This window comes from Cavia porcellus, unplaced genomic scaffold, assembly GCF_034190915.1.
Source record: "Cavia porcellus strain 051 isolate PalLab524CR breed Dunkin Hartley unplaced genomic scaffold, mCavPor4.1 scaffold_5, whole genome shotgun sequence".
Lineage (NCBI taxonomy): Eukaryota > Metazoa > Chordata > Mammalia > Rodentia > Caviidae > Cavia > Cavia porcellus.
Window position 1 is genome coordinate 43256812 of NW_026947488.1, and position 16547 is coordinate 43273358.

General features: G+C 36.5%; 3 protein-coding genes across 5 annotated transcripts; all 3 read left to right on the forward strand.

Moving 5' to 3' along the window:
* The first annotated feature begins 2757 nt into the window (after positions 1–2757).
* On the forward strand, positions 2758–5596 carry LOC134476053 (uncharacterized). 2 transcript variants are annotated; one of them, XM_063248699.1, is made up of 2 exons: positions 2758–2963; positions 5378–5596. In XM_063248699.1, exon 1 carries the CDS (start codon positions 2758–2760, stop codon positions 2944–2946), a length of 189 nt encoding a protein of 62 aa, XP_063104769.1. In that variant the 3' UTR covers positions 2947–2963; positions 5378–5596. The 2 variants fall into 2 exon arrangements, with proteins under 2 accessions (XP_063104769.1, XP_063104770.1); XM_063248700.1 differs by having other exon boundaries at positions 3753–5430.
* On the forward strand, positions 5420–5596 carry LOC134476054 (uncharacterized). Its single transcript, XM_063248701.1, has one exon. It carries the CDS (start codon positions 5420–5422, stop codon positions 5567–5569), a length of 150 nt encoding a protein of 49 aa, XP_063104771.1. The 3' UTR covers positions 5570–5596.
* Positions 5597–5750: 154 nt separating this feature from the next.
* On the forward strand, positions 5751–15996 carry Mkks (MKKS centrosomal shuttling protein). 2 transcript variants are annotated; one of them, XM_063248691.1, is made up of 5 exons: positions 5751–6761; positions 9062–9237; positions 10720–10830; positions 13075–13245; positions 13702–15996. In XM_063248691.1, the coding sequence occupies exons 1-5, from the start codon at positions 5774–5776 to the stop codon at positions 13705–13707; spliced, it is 1452 nt and encodes a 483-aa protein (XP_063104761.1). In that variant the 5' UTR covers positions 5751–5773; the 3' UTR covers positions 13708–15996. The 2 variants fall into 2 exon arrangements, with proteins under 2 accessions (XP_063104761.1, XP_005006647.1); XM_005006590.4 differs by having other exon boundaries at positions 13075–15996.
* The last annotated feature ends 551 nt before the right edge of the window (positions 15997–16547 follow it).

The following is a 16547-nucleotide window of genomic DNA, read 5'->3' on the forward strand; positions in this document are numbered from 1 at the left end:
TTACCAGAGACAACAGAGCAGCAATTTGGTCAGAGTCCTCTAGAAATATCTATTAAAGTTTACCATCTCATAAACGCATTTCTACATTGTAGCAGTGCACCAATAAAATTAAACAAATCACATGAGTTTCAAGTTAGAAGCTGCTTTGTGAGTTAATACTGAGTTCCCAGTTCTTGAACCATTTGTCAGTAAGAAAAATGTTTGTTTGTTTGTTTGTTTTTAATTTAAATACCAGAAATCGAACTCAGGATCTTGCATTATCCTTGGCCCAGGAAAAAGTTTTTAAATTTTTAAAAAGCTTTTAAAAACTGCAGGTGTGTTTAAAAAGCTGTGTTATGAACTGCTCAGAAATGAAAGTGTTCATGCTATTTTGAAGCTCCCTAATAAAGTTTTAGTTACCTGGGACTTAAAAGGGGTATTTTATTGTGATACACTGTGGCCGATATAACTGAAAGCACACTCTGATTTTGTAGGGCTGTCCTTAAATGCATTAAAATAAGATTGGGTAAGACATCAGTGTTCTGCCTTTTTTTTTTTTTAACTTAGTGAAAATATTGTTTTTAAACTGGTTTATTTTCATAGTAAATGAGACAGATTTGTGATCATCTATATGTAAATTTCAGCACAAAAAATGAATGTTAAGGCAAAAAATAAAAGCTTCATAAAATTCAAATTCAGTTTAACCAGGTAAGCAATTGCCTGTTAAAAGATATATTTCCAACTTCATTACAACCACAATCCTGTCTCCAATATTAAGTATTGCTTGATGGGCCGGGGATTTTGCTCAGCACCCTAAGTGCCTACCTGGCAACCACCAGGTCATGAGTTCGATCCCCAGTACCACATAAATAAATAAATATTGCTTGAGACTATTAAATATCATGAAAATAATATAATTTTTAAAAAGCTAAAAAATTATAACTTTAGGTCTTTGTCTCATTGTGTAGGCATAAATGTATATGTTATGGATATGTGTATGCATGTATTTATATACTGTTGAGATTATTTTTTAAAAGCTACTCAATAACTAGAGAAACTTAGACACAAATATCTTTTTGTTACATGACATTTTAAAAATGTTTTAAAGGAGCCAGGTGAGGTGGCTCATGCCTATAATCCCAGTATTTGGGAGGCTCGGGCAGGAGGAGGATCATAGTGAGTTCCAGATCAGCCTGGGCTATGAAGTGAGCTGAAGGCAAAAAAAAAGTATGATCTGAAAGATGGTGCAAAGTATATAGGAAAGCAGAAAAGGCCATTAGGATTCTTTCAGTGACAAAGTGGGTCATGATTTCTCCATCCAGTAATTTAAACTTAGTGGAAAAGTCTTCATGTGTGGCTTAAGATCTAGCGGGGAAATGGTTTCTAGTGCTGGAAATAATATATGTACATAAGCGTAATTCCCACAGCTTTTATTTGTAATACACATCAGATCTATATACAGTTCAAGTTATTTAGCTCATTGCTACCATGTTTTAATGCTGATTTAAATGTTAATGGATAGGTGGAAATTCTGTTTGCCAATCTAATTGCATTTATACAAAATAGGAGATTTCATGATACTAAAATATAGCTATAGTTGAAACACCTTTAGTATATTTTATAAATGATGGAATATCAGTCATCACTATCTGTCAGTTAATCACTAATGAGTTTCTTTTAAATATAAAAGTATAAGTAGGCTTTAAATTGTTTCTAGACTTAAGTTTTCAATCCTAATGGGTACTCTGAGCACAGCTTTCCTGGACTCTATGCCATGCTTGTCAGATGAAAGACAAGACAGAAAATGTGTCTGCATCACCAGTGAGCTCTCACTTTAGGCACTATTTTGGCACCAGTATCTTCCTGTACCTTGGGTTGAGAGTAGCCTGGGTAGTACTGCTGGTGTCCAGAGCAAAAACTATAGTGCATTGCATGGAAATACCACTGACTCATTCGGATTCCTAGCTCCTGTGCCAATGTCTTTTGCTACAGTTGGAATCTGTACTTACTATTCCAGTCTCTTAGTTAAAACACTGTCACTTACATTTTGTCAAAATAGGAAACCCAAATTCTCGCTGTATGTTTGCGGATTATCATTTGATTCTCCTGTTAAAATTATGATTAAATGTAATTATAAAACATAAAAGTAAGAGGTTGGTATGGTAGCTCACACTGGGAGACTGAGGCAGGGGAATCCCAAGTTCGAGGCTAATCTAGGCAACTTAGCAATTTGCTGAGATCTTGTCTCAGAATAAAAAATGAATGGTGGATGTAGCTTGGTGTGGAGGCCCTGGGTTCAGTCCTCTTTACTGCAAAAAATAAAAATAAAAGAATAAATAAATAAATTAATTAGGATTGAGGATGTAGCCAGTAGAATGTTATCTGTGAGGTTAATATCCCCACTGTGGAGAGAAAGGAAGGAGGAGAGGAAGAAAGGAAAGGAGGGTGGGAGGGAAGAGGAGAGAGACATTAGAAACAAATATAAAGAGTGCATGCATATTTCCAGAGGTTTTGTGTGGCTTTGCCTGCAGATAATAATGTTTCCTTTATAGTAGGTGACTAAGAGTGAAGTATTGCTTTGTAAGTTTCTCCAGTCTGAGATCCTACTGTCCCTTACTTTCTACAAAATATCTCCTATTATTTATTAACACTGTAAAATATTTAACTTCTGTTTTTATTGGAGTGCAGTGTGTTATGAAAATAACTTGAGGGAGTTTGTATATATGACCTTTTCCTTTCACTGTAATCTTTCCTTAGGTCCCCTGATGCCAAAGGACTATGAGCTTTCAGAGCTTCTGGCGAGACTACAAAGTTATACTTGTTATGGTGCCCTTAATCGGGCTCATACACTTAGGGTGGCACAGAATCAAAAGCAGCCCTGTTTTTCAAATACCAAAGGACAACATTCCTAAACCCGATAGTCTGGGGCTTGCAAGTCCACCGAAGAGCCAAATCCCAGGAAAATAGCAGGCTTGCATCTTCAGGTGAGTTCATTTAAGTCAGCTTTCGAGTAATGTCCAATGAGGGGAAATTTGATTTTACAGAGCTCTGGCAAGAAAAACCCTAAACTGACAAGATACCTGCTATTTTTACTATGATCAACCTTTTTCATGTTTTCTGAGATAAAACTAGTTGTATTCATGCATTAGAATCTAATATCTTAACTTCAAAACAGTATTACTTTTGAGAGTCAGTGAAATAAAGAAGATATGGCTATATAACTTGAGTCTATAGTCCTTCATCTGTAACTCCACAATCCAAGAAATTCTAAAATCCAAAATGTTTTTTATAACTTTTTTGCAGCAAAAGTTGATCTTAAATAATATAAGGCAATTTGAAGTACTTTTTCCACTTGCTATGAAAATTTAGTATACTGCTGAAATGTTGTATTTGATTATGAATAGCGTATAACTGATTCAGATTAATTTATTTCGATTATGAAAGTTAGATACTATAAAGTCTAAGAAACTCTGAAGTATCAAACTCATCTGGCCCTAAGGATTCTAGGTTAAGAACTGTGGCCGTCTGTTCTAATAAACCTTTGTGGCCTTGAGATAAATGTAAGTACTGTGCTCTAAATTTATGAAAAGCAGGTCACTTAAGGTTTTCTTCCTTCCAGGAGAACTCAGTAAGATTTTCCTCATTTAAAAAGAAGCTTCAGATTTAGACCAAGTGATATATTTGTCTAAAATTTATAAAGGAGTTTTAATGGATATGAACAAGGAAAGCTAGACAAATCATTTATTAATCATACTCTGTGTTGTGAATTTTAGGTATGAAATCTAATGTCAAATTATCACATGGAAGTAACTTTGCTAGGGTTTCATGTAAGTGTTTCTCAGATTTTACTGAATCTGAAATAACCATTGAAATAATATTTAAGTATCTTGACTGTTTCTGGCGTAGGATAAACAGGTGGTTTTTTGCATGTTTGTTTGTTGTTGTAGTTGTTTTTTCATTCATGCTATAAGCAGAGGTTCCTGTAGCTTTATCTTTGAAGAGGGAAAGCTGGCCAGGTTGCTTTCACTTTGGTTGAGCCTCGTTACCATAGTTACAGCCTTTTTACTAAATTGGAAGCAGTAACCAAAATAACACCTTGCATAACATCTCCTTTTTTTTTTACCCCTTCTTTGCATACCTTCAAGTCACCATTTTGGTCTATATCACTATACTGTCCCACAGTCTACTTTAAGAAGTACAGGGAATTTTAAGTCTCAAGGCTTACTGTTTTTTTTTTTTTTTTTTTTTTTAACTGCCGCCTTTTTAAGGGAACTGTTATTGTATTTATGTTTGCCCGCTTGATCTATATTATTTTATGAGACTTAGACTCTGAGATGGAATTACAAATCAGATTCTGTTCTGCTTTTTTCTTTGACAGCTAGCACATTCCTTGGTTTTTGTATTTATTGTCATTAACCAACATTTGGGGGAGGCGGTTGGTTGGTTAGCACTTTGAAAATTGAAAGTTATTCCATATTACTAAGTTTTTGTTGGATTGTTGAACAGAAATGTTTGCAGTTTCACTATTTGAACGTCCACTTTGTATGCTTTAATTTTGTAACTTGAACAACTATTTCAAGATGACAATATGTAATCTATCAACTAGTGATTTCTTACTGTTTAATTTTTTGAAATTTTGTACTATTTACCCTTTTTTTCTGTTTTCATTTTTTTTCTCTAAATAAAATTTTTAAAAAAGAAAATTGAAAGTTATTGATCGGTAGTCTAAAGTGAAAGAAGATTAACTCTGGCACTAGCCAAGTATATAAAACATAGCTTGTGTATTGATACAAATGTGTTATTTAGATTTATTCAACTAAGTGATTGATGAATTTCTCCAGGAATCTAGCAGTTGTTCATAATTATGAGTAAGATTTGATATAAATGCACCTTTCTGTTCAAGCCTAGTTTCTAAGCAAAACAAAGTTATTGAACAAATCATGACATTAAACCTTACTGTATAAGAATAAAAACATTTAGGGCCGGGGATTTAGCTCAGGGGTGTAAGCGCCTGCCTGGCAAGTGCAAGGTCCTGAGTTTGATCCCTGGTACCACAAAAAAAAAAAAAAAAAGAAAAACATTTGAGACTAAGAGACCAGATTTTTAGTTTATAACATACTGTTTCCTCTCCCAGAAGATAGTGTTCTAACAGCTGTACATAGCTTTCTAGCTAGATTGTATATTCCAAAATCATTGGAATATAAGCACTTTTTCTGTATTGGGGTGTATTTCTGTATTGAAGAATAAAGGAATATTAAATCTAAGTTGATTTACCTTTCTCATTTTCTTGAGGCTTCTGCCATTTGGAGTTTCTTTTTGTAAAAATAGAGGACATGAAAATAAACATAAATTGGTTTGAAATTATTCCTCTAAAGTGTTTTATTTTTATTTCTTCCAGACAGAAGCAGCTTTGAAACTGAGCTTTATATTAAAAGAAGAAATGAAAACCAGTTGGATTAGAAAGAACTGGCTGCTTGTTGCTGGGGTGTCTTTCATAGGTGTCCACTTGGGAACATATGTCATACAGAGGGCTGCCAAACAGTCTGTGAAGTCTCAGGCGGAAGGCAAACAGAAGAGTATCAAAGAATGAAATGAAATAAATACTTGGAATTACTGATATGTTATTAAATCATTATTGCTGATTAATTTCAGAAACAACCATGTAACTATACAGCCACTACACTAAGTTCAGTCCTTCATTCTTGAATATTTTGTGAAATACTAAAACACGTGGTAGTAAGTGGAAAATACAGTTAACAAAATACAAGCCGATTTCACGAGTCAGACCCAAAGTATGATGTCTTGTTTAGAAGCTAAGAAGCCATCGCTGTGTCACAGGGAGCCACTCACAGCTGAGAAAGTCAGGACCACACTGGCTGTCTTGAAAGGGGTCCTCACCTCTTGCTATGGCCCTTTTGGGCGGCTGAAGCAGCTGCACAATGGGGTGGGGGGCTCCGTGTGCACGACCTCTCAGTCGGCAGTGCTGCTTAGGAACCTCTCAGTCACCCACCCCGTATTAAAGGTCCTGATAGCATCGGTGCAAAACCATGTGTCCTGCTTCAGTGACTGTGGCTTATTCACAGCCATTCTTTGCTGCAACCTGATTGAAAATGTTCAGAAAACAAATTTGGCCACCGCCACCGCTATTAAACTTAATAAACGTCTTTTGAATTTCTGCACCAATTATCTCAGGTCAGAGAGCTGTGGTTGCCGAATCCCAGTGGACTTCAGTAGTACCCAGATCCTCCTGTGTTTGGTGCGCAGTGTTTTAACAAGTAAACCTGCCTGTATGCTCACCAGGAAGGAAGTAGATCATATCAGTACTTTGATTCTTAGAGCTTTTTTGTTTACAATTCCAGAAAGCACAAAAAACCCTATAATTTTAGGAAAGAGTATAATTATATCTTTAAAGGGTCCAAGAGTTACAGATTCTACTGTGTTACCTGGAGTACTCATTGAAATACCAGAAATTCAGTTAATGAAGACTTTACCTGTCCGAAAATCAAGTGCCCTCAAGGTGGCGCTCTTCTCTACATCTTTATCAGGAGACTTTTCTGACCCAGGAGAAGGAAGTGTGGTGGTCAGCTACAGAGTGTCTCTTGAGAATGCAGTCCTGGACCAGTTGATTAACCTAGGAAGGCAACTTGTTAGTGACCATGTGGATCTGGTTCTATGCCAAAAAGTCATGCACCCATCTTTGAAACGCTTCCTTCGTACTCACCACATTATTGCCATAGACAGAGTGGGAGTCACGCCGATTGAGCCCCTCAGCAAGGCGACAGGTAAAGCACTAGGCTTTCACCCCTTACAGTTAATACATCAAACTCCTTTGGAGCTGAGACTTGGTTTGTGTCACTGTTAAAATTTTAGATAATTTTAGAACTTGCCAACGTCACACCATGTGTATCATGTCTGGCAGCAAAGGTTTCTTAAAAAGATCCTCTATTCACTTATTAAGAATGCAGTGGTTGGGGCTGGGGATTTAGCTCAGCGGCATAAGCACCTGCCTTGCAAGCAGGCGGTCGCGAGTTTGATCCCCGATACCGATAAAAATGAAAAAGACAAAAGCAGTGATTATGGCCATTTCCTCTTTTTCAGCCCTGAAACATGCTAGTAGATTATAATCATAATCCCAGGTAACTGAGAAGCCTAACATTCCTATTATGTCTTTCACACCCTACTCAACTGTTCCACTCAAGTTTGCAAAACCTCTAAGTTATGTCATATTCAGAAGGTAATTTTATAGCTGGAATACCCATCCTTTTTTTCCTAATGCCAGTGATATGCTGTACTTCTGCTCAAATGGTAGTTCCTAAAGTGGGAGAGAGGGATCTGTTTAAATGTAAAAAATATTCCCACCTGAGCTCCTACAGAACCAAGGCTGCTGTTCACTTTCCACACCTGTAACAGGTGTGGAACACAGTGTCTAACATGTTTGCTCAGTTGAAAACGATATATTTTGTAACCTGAAGAATCACAATAGACAAGAAATCCGTATTTCACAAACTCGGCCAGTTAAAATCACATCTGAGATTCATACCAGTTAGAGCCAAAGAAAACTAGAATTGCTGGTCCTCAGTGCCTCTTCAAATGCATTGGCAACCTATCAGAAAGATAAGGGTTTAGTTGTGTTCTGACTGCAATTTTGATTATTCGAGCACTGTTATATAGTCTTATAAATCATCAAAGAGCAGTGGTATGGATGAAAAATGCATAATATTTCTCAGTACCTTTTTTAGGGTACATGAATGTCAAAGTGAAAATTATTAAAAAATAGAAATCTTAGAAGCTCATTGCTAATTTAAGTCAGAGTTCTATCCTTAAAGTTCTATCCATGAATCTCACAATTTCAGCCAATAAATATTGGATATTCCAGATTATTTAATTGGTGTTTAAAGTATGAAACATTTTCCCGTAGAAACAACACTGTAAGTGGGTACTGGTTTCCTACACCAACCCACAGTAGTTACTTCACTCAATGTGTACTTTACCCATCTATTTAAAAGCATAAGAAGCTTGTACCAGAGGGATGAATTGCTGTGGATTGCAGTTTTAATGTTCAGACTCTACACTAATACTACTTCTTTTGGAAGCTGTACATACCTTTCTATGTAACTTTCACCATGTTTACAGATGTTTGCAAGAATTTAGGCCAACCTAGTTGATTTGTAGTTTCACTAACCGGTGATTGGTTCAATTTTACCTGTATAGGGCGAGAAAATAAAACATTTGCTAGATCAAAGGATGAAAAAATGAATAAGTATGCCACATAGTTTGTTTAGGTATAACTTAAGTAGCTGTTTATACAAAAACAGTTGTTAAACAAAAATGTTAATTCCTGTGTGTTTCCTAAATAGAACCCCAAAGGTTCTATTTGGACCGTTTCATTTATTTTAAATCAAAGTACTAATGCCTTGGAAAAAAAGAGGCTTTCACGTCACATCCGTTTACCCCAGAATAATGAAGTTGTTCATTTGGGGTCTTTTATGTCTGGGAATTCACAGTTTCTGAACTTCCTAAAAGCGTATGCAAAATTTCATGTCTTTTTCTGGAAAGAGTACAAAATAGCTTCTCACACATGTTTAAAGAGGTCTTCAAACAAAAGATTAAAAAAACCCCTCTGCTTTACTATTTGTAAATGATTTTAATAGCTGAATACTAACTTAAGAGATTTAAGAAGATGCCTTTGTTTTTGTTATTTTTTTGTTATTGGAGATTTTGTTATTGGAGATTTGTTATTTGTTTGTGTTATTGGAGATTGAACTCAGAGGCTTCACACTGGACTGCATATCCTTGCCTTTTTAAAATTTTGATCTTCTTATATTTTATTTTGAGATAGGGCCTTACTACTAAATACATAAGCTACCTTAGCTGGAGCTGCAATTTGAGATCCTCCTGCCTTAGCCTCCTGTAGCGTAGCCACTGTGCCCACCTGAATTTTGTTTTTTTATTCTACATTCCATATTTTTTACAAAAGCTTTTGTGAAACTTCTATATTACCTAGAAATAATGCTAACTCTGAATGGTCATTTGCTCCACCTTTGTTCATACATCTTATGTTTTCTGTACTTTACAAAAATAGGAGCACAGCCCATCGGATCCCTGGGCCCCGTCTCTCCCAGTAGTTATGGAAGCGTGAAAGATTGGCACTCTGCTCAATTTGGCTGCAAACACTTTTTTCATCTTATACCTAATGAAGCTCCTGTCTGCACCTTGCTTCTCTGCAACCGAAACGACACTGTTGCAGATGAGCTGAAGGTAAGGAGGGAACTTTGAATCCCACACCCATGGCCTGAGGCAGGGATGGAATTGTCACTCAACAGGTACTATATATGCAGTTTTGAAAAATAACAATGGATGGTTAAATTTTTAAAAAGTTATAATAAAAGACGTCCTGTCATTAGCCCCCCTCAAAATCCTCCCTCTTACTTTGAACCCGTTTCCCATTGTTCTTGCTACTTTCTGAAGCACTTCTGGAAGAACTCTTTCCTGAGGATCTTTAGTTGTGCTATTATAGCTGTATCAGTGTCCCAAATTGGTTCAAAACCTTTACATTTCCTGATCATTTTGACTCTGAGCTATAAGTCATGCAGTGTAAGATCCAGTGAGTAAGGTGGGTGAGGACACACGGTAATATTTTTCAAACCTCCTTCTGTTGGATGGTAGTTGGCAGCAGCATTTGCTGTGCTTTTTATCACATAAGACGTGAAAGGATTTCCAAAACTGCTTCAGAAAATGAAAATAACAGGATAGGTGTGTTTGAAGCAAGGAGGAGTATTTTGAGGGAAATTAGTGACAATGTAATTTACGATCATACATTTTTAAAAATCTAAAAATAGCTCGGGACGTAGTTCAGTGCTAGAGCTTGTGCTCAGAGTGGAGGCAGTCCTGGGTTCAATCCCTACACCAAAGCAAGAAAAGGTGAGAAGCAAAACACAAGCTACTTTGTGACACTACAGTAGATATGCCACTCAGAAGAAGCCTTGATGTAATACGATCCTTGATGTGAACTTTGTATAAGAAGTTAATTTGAATTGTGTACTCTGTAAATGCTTGTGTATATGAATAATTCACTTAGAAAACAAGTTCTCTATCAGTATACATTACCCGCCGTAGTATAGTTTATCATTCTCTACCAACAGTAACACACGCAACTTTTATACAAGGGAACTGATATTCTATGATATTGATAACAAGTTAAAGCTTCACGTATGCTCAAGGATATATCCTTGCTGCATCAAAAATCTATGTTTTTCTATGATTAGGATTTTAGCTATTACTTCAAAAAGTTTGAAATAAATTGTATAATGTTTGTACAACTATATTTAGATCAAAATATTTTTTTAGAAGTACTAGCAAATCTTGTTGATGGTACATTTGTGAATCAGAATTTGAAGAGCTACAATGCATATGAAAGAAAATATTAATCGCATTTCCCATGAAACAGACTTTTGGCTAAAATATCTTTGATTTCTAATCTTTATTATTCAAAATATATTGATCATATTATAAACTTGACAAAACAGAATTTGTTTATGTCTGTTATAAATCAGACTCTTGGAAGGCTGGGGATGTAGCTCAGCAGCACAGCACCTGCCTGGCTAGTGCCAGGCCCTGAGTTGAATTCCCAGTCCAAAACAAAAAACCCAAGTCAGGTCCTCTGAGTCTGCTAGCTTATGTTGTTTTGAGAGTAGGCTCTCCCAGATGTGAACACTCAGATCTGACTTACTTCTTTCTCAGCTCGCTTGTCAAACAGCACTGCATGTCCTGCAATTAACAGTCAAGGAGCCATGGGTTTTGTTGGGAGGTGGCTGCACTGAAACTCACTTGGCTGCATGTATTAGACACACGGTAAGTTGGAGAAGCCTCTGCAGACGACCTCAGTTCTCAGCAGCTTTTTTTTTTTTTTTTTTTTGTGAGATAAACCAAATTATAATATGCTAGCACTTTTAATGCTTAATTAGTCAATAACTCAGATATTGTACTTGAAAGTATGTGAGGAAAATAATTCTTATAAAAATGAGGTCTTTATTTTAAGTTACTACAAATCTAATCATTTAGAAAATGATACGATTCTTTGAGTACTGTCTGCATACAGTGCTTATTAAAACTAGCATTCTGGTATTGAGAATTCCCAGAAATCTCAACTCCTGAAATTCAACCATAATTGATGTTCAAAAAAGGGCCAAGGCTCTACAGAGTACTTTAATACTTTCTGAGTGTCAAGGAAAAACTTCATTTATTATTAGCATTCCAAGTAGCAAATTCTATTGCAACTTTAAATTGATATCTATATGTGGTATATGTTAGTTCTTCTAGATAGAATTTTTTACTAGTCCAGGGAGCATGTATTCCTGATAGTTATCAGATAACTTTAGTGTGTTATAATTCTGATAAATTATTTCATGTAAGTCCTAGTCTATTGTATTTGAGAATGGACACAAACAGGCATCCATATTTTCCATATTTTCACAATGTACCCTTTGCTCAGGCTATAGACTTACAGGGGAGCTCTGCAGAGCTTCAGGAAGTAACTAGGACTAGAGACAAAATAAACATTTTTACAACCAAGCCCCTCCCTGCTTCACCAAATAATTTAAAATCTATTTTAAGATAACACACATTCAAGAGAAATTATCAAAATATACACAGTGAAAAGCAAAATCCCTGCCAATGTAATGAGTCTGAATGGACAATGATGTAATCTGTAAATGAAACTGAATAAACTAGAGAAAGTGCTTTGACAGAAGGTGATATCTTTATTAGATTTTGAAAAAATAATACAGCATGGAGGTTATGGGAAAAGATATGCAGTGTAGAAGATCTCATCTGGTTCAAACCACAAAAATAAATGGTTGCTGTTTTTAAATAGGATATAAATTTCTTTAACTTTTACTCAGTAGTTTGCTGATATATTAGTTTTTTTCTTTGTTTCTTTTTTTTTTCTAGAACCAAAAATATTTAAAGTGTATTATCCATAAAATATGGGTGTGGAAATGTTACACATCCACCAATTATGTCTTCATAGTAACGTGTGCATTTTCATTTTAAATAAACCTGAATTATATTTTGCTGATATAAATAATAATTACTTCATTTGGAGCATTACTAAAAGTCTTGCAGAGGGTTTAGGTCTCCCATCTGGCAATATAGCACACAGATGCAAAATAAAGACAAAGAGAAAGTTCTGCAGATGAGGATCTCTGGGATGTCTAATGTTCCCTGTGGAAGAAAAGGCCATGAGTCCAAAAGCCATTACTTTTATTGGTATCAATCAGGGAGGTAAATAGGAAGCACAGCAGAGTTGCTAGGGAAAAGAAACTTTGCAGGCATTGGCTGTAAAGAGAAACATAAACTTTATACCAGGCACAAAGGATCTCCAAGTAGCGATGCAACTAGTAGTCTGATGTATGAAAGGCTGGCACCTTTACTGCCAGGAAAGCATAATTCTTTCTGAGTCCCATGACCTCAGCTGAACTGTTGTCTCATATCTTAGGCCTGGAATCTCACAGTTCCTACTTGAGCCCCTATTCCAGCCATCAGCAAGAGGAAAAATTCTCACCCGCATGTTGCCATTGGTCAAGTTGACTTCTCAGCCAGCTTGACTCAATCACATTCTTTTAGCCAATTAAGGGTACACCTATTTCAGTATAGCCAGCTCTGTATATCTCCATGAACAGAGTTGAAAGAGAGGTCAGCAAGACATAGAGGCAAGGGGCTTTGTTTCTCCGGAGAGAGCAGTTTGGTGGTCTTCCATGGAGCATTAGTGTTCAGGAACTGCCCTATGTGCATTACATGTACCATGTCTTGCCCTCATCTGCTCAGGAGGACCAGGAAGTCCCTTGGAAAACACTGAAACATGATTTCCTTTGATTCAGTCATTCTGGTAGCAGGACTGGGAACACATAATTTTACTATAAGCAATCAGGTTAGGGCTTGCAGCCTGGCCCATACAAGCCCATGACCATTGTCACCAAACCCCAAAGTAAATCAAGGTGGGTAGGAATTTTTTGAATAAGGTTCTGATTGAATACCTTACTCTTCTGAGACTTTCGTGTTAATCACTCACTACGTGTTGGTTTTATTACTCTTTAGACTCACAAGGAGCCAGGAAATATTCTCCAAGGTGAAGGATGTACTCAAGCGGAACTTCAGCTAATTGCTGAAGCTTTTTGCAGTGCTCTGGAATCTCTCGCTGGCTCTTTGGAACATGATGGAGGCGAAATTCTGACTGACATGAAGCATGGCCACTTTTGGTCCATGCAGGCAGGTCTTCCCTCTGTTGTTAACTGGCCAGATTTGCTTTCTCAGTGTGGCTGTGGAGTGTACAGCAGCCAGGAAGAACTCAGCTGGTCTGTCCTAAGAAACACATGTCATCCTTTTGCACCCCAGACCTGCATTCCACATGAAGCTCTGGAAATCAACCAACAACCAGCTCGTGGCCTGATCGTGGACTGTTTGACTGCTAAGCTCAGTGGTCTACAGGTGGCTGTAGAGACAGCCAATTTGATATTAGATCTTGCGTATGTCATTGAAGATAAAAACTGATATACAAGAATAGCATGTTTATATTATGAATAGACTAGTCAGTTGACTTAAGAAAAATAGTGTATATTCCTCTCCCAAGGCCTGTTCTGCAGATACAGACAGATGATTCATAACATTATGGACACACTTATTTAGATGAAGACATAAATCTTTTTTTTTTTTTCTTGTGCCTAGGATTGAACTCGTGACTGCACACTTGCAAGACAGGCGCTTATGTTGCTGAACTAAATCCCCAGCCTGAAGACATAAATCTTTAAATGGGAATGTCATAGAATAATAAAAATTTGCAGCATTGTTACTTAATATATTGTTATCATCTTAAAGATTCCATGATCCTGCTTTATGTTGTCCTTAATTTTGTTATTATTTGTTATCGTTCTAAGAAGATACAGAAAGTTTTTAAATCCCCTAATCCATGCTCTCATTTGAATATACTAATTAGAGACATTTTCTAATTACCAACTACATAAAGTATAACATTAGATTCCAAATTGTCACCAAGTCTCCAGTGTACATTGCTCAATCAAAAGAAGTGCCACAGCTATGTTGTTAATGAAATCTCACCTTTTCAGTGCTACTTACCTCAGACTACGTTAGTCAGTGGTTCAGTAACTGATGTAGATCCTGGTTTGCTTGCAATTATTAGTTTTTATCAGTTCCACATTGTTGTTACTTTGAGGAGAGGTAGGATTAGCAGAGAAATCAATTTAAATAATAACTAGGACTGAAACAACTGAAACAACAATATGTCATCATATTTAAGCTGGGGCTAGTGCTTGGTTTTCAGACCAGCGTTTTCAGCCTTGGCACTGTTGATATTCTCAGCCAGCTAATTCTGTACGTGCAGGAGTCTCCTGTTTATTTTAGGAGGTTTAGCAGCACCTCAGACTTCCACCCACTGAGTGCTAGTAGCATATCCAAGTTATAAAACAAAAATATCTCCAAATACTACCTAATGTCTTCTGGGGAACAAAACCATCTTTGGTTGAGAAGTTGTATAAACTGATAGAAAAGAAAGGAAAGTAGAGTTTTCCACCATGACTTCAGAAGCAGCAGAGAGAAAGGCAGAGAAAGGCAGTGAAAAGTATTCCTTTAGTTCTGTCAAGACTGCAAAAAAAACTAAAAAAAAAAAAAAACAAAAAAAAAAACACTAGACTAACTTCCGTATTCAAAGTAGAGGATCTGATGTTTCAAGACTGTAATTAAATTTTATGCAAATTCCAGGTAAATTGATAAAGTTAAAGAAAAAATATAGAATATAGTTAGAGCAATAAATATGTAGCTACAATAGGTGTTATATTAAATATTAGGAAAACATTTTGAAAGTCTTTGAAAAGTTAATCCAAAAGCTAGTGACCAAATCTATACTTATGGGAAAAAGAAATAGAATTTTAAGCAATTTCTTCCAGTAGTCTTGTAATTGGCAGTTTTTTTTACTCTGAGCCAAAGAAAAAATTGCAATACAAACTCACAGCAAAGCTGTATATGAATTACGGCTGAAATGAATAGTGCCCTAAAGTGATACTCCTTTGTTTATTAGAATCAACTGGAAAGACCATGAGGTGAGCTGCCCCTAAAATGCCCCCTCGGATTTCTGTCTCCTTGTTTTCAGGTTGGACTTAGTAGCATCTTTGGGTCTCTCATCCTCTCTTTTGTGAATAGGAATGTCTATGGCAGTTGTTCTGTATCTGTCCATTGTTTCATTTTGGGACAAAGCACCAAAAATCACATCTCATCACTTGTGCTATGTTCTTTGCATTAGAAGCTGGTCAGTAGGCCTCACCTATACCCAAAGGTTAAACCCCTGGGAGGTGATGATTAAAACATGAAAAGAAACTTTGGAAAATATTTTTAAACAAGCTCCTAATGGCAGATATACATGATGAGGGAAAAGCCCTGGACACTGTTTTGTGACTTAAGACTGGAGTCTAAATATTGCCCTTTGAGATACCTCAGTAAAAACCCCCCCGATAGCTATAGAAGGGGAAAGGCAAAGCGATACAGTGTGGAGTTAGTGACAGCTGCTCAGGAGTTTTGGAAGTCACAAGCATGGAGCATTAAAGTTTGTTGAACCGTGGAGTCTAATAGAATTAGCATCTCATTAATCAAAAGAGGTTAGGAGTTTGACAGTGAGGAAACAAGTGGAAAACGAAAGAAAACCAAAAGAGCCTTATAAATCCAAACATTTATTTGATCTTAGAGATATTCTACTCCTTAATTCCTCTATTTATATCATATTAGAGAACCTTTATGTATTAGACATTTTAAACTGAGTAAAATATTTTTCACACAATATTTAAGTTATGTTATTATCTTTTGTTGTAAAAGGTATCATTAGTTTCTAAAATAAAAGCTACCTTGGTATTCACATGATAGAAGAGAAATGTTAAGTGCTTCTGTACCAGTGTAATATGATCTTGATTGTCAATGTTGAGAGACACCTAGGAAATTATAAAGCATAATTCTGGATGTGTGTTGGTTTGTCTTTGAGGGTGTATCCAGGGTGATTGTCATTTGAATCAATGAACTACAGGAGAAAGACCCGCACTAACCGAGGTATCACCATCTAAAGGGTGGGGCATGGGTGAAACAAAAGCAGAAAGAGGAAGCCCATCAGCACGTGGTCTCCACTTTTCTCTGCTTCTTGTCAGCCACAAGGTGAGCAGCTTGGCTGTGCTGTGCTCTTCTGTGTGATGCTTTGTCCCACATCAGCTCCAAAGCAGTGGAATCAGCCAACCATGGAGGAAAACCATGAGCCCAAAAAATCTTTCCTTGTTTATGTTGCTTTACTTGGGTGTTTTGTCAAAACTACAAAAAGCTGGCTGGTACAACCAGATCATATTCCATAGTTTTATATTGCTGAGCAGTTCTTTGGACAACATTAAAATAAAATAGTACCACAGTCACATAAATCTTGAAGGTGACTATTTAACAGCATCCTGTACAAAAGCGATTCACATAATCAAATCAGGCTCTTATTCCCTTTCTAATAATCTTTGGGGAAGGATCAAGGAGACTAA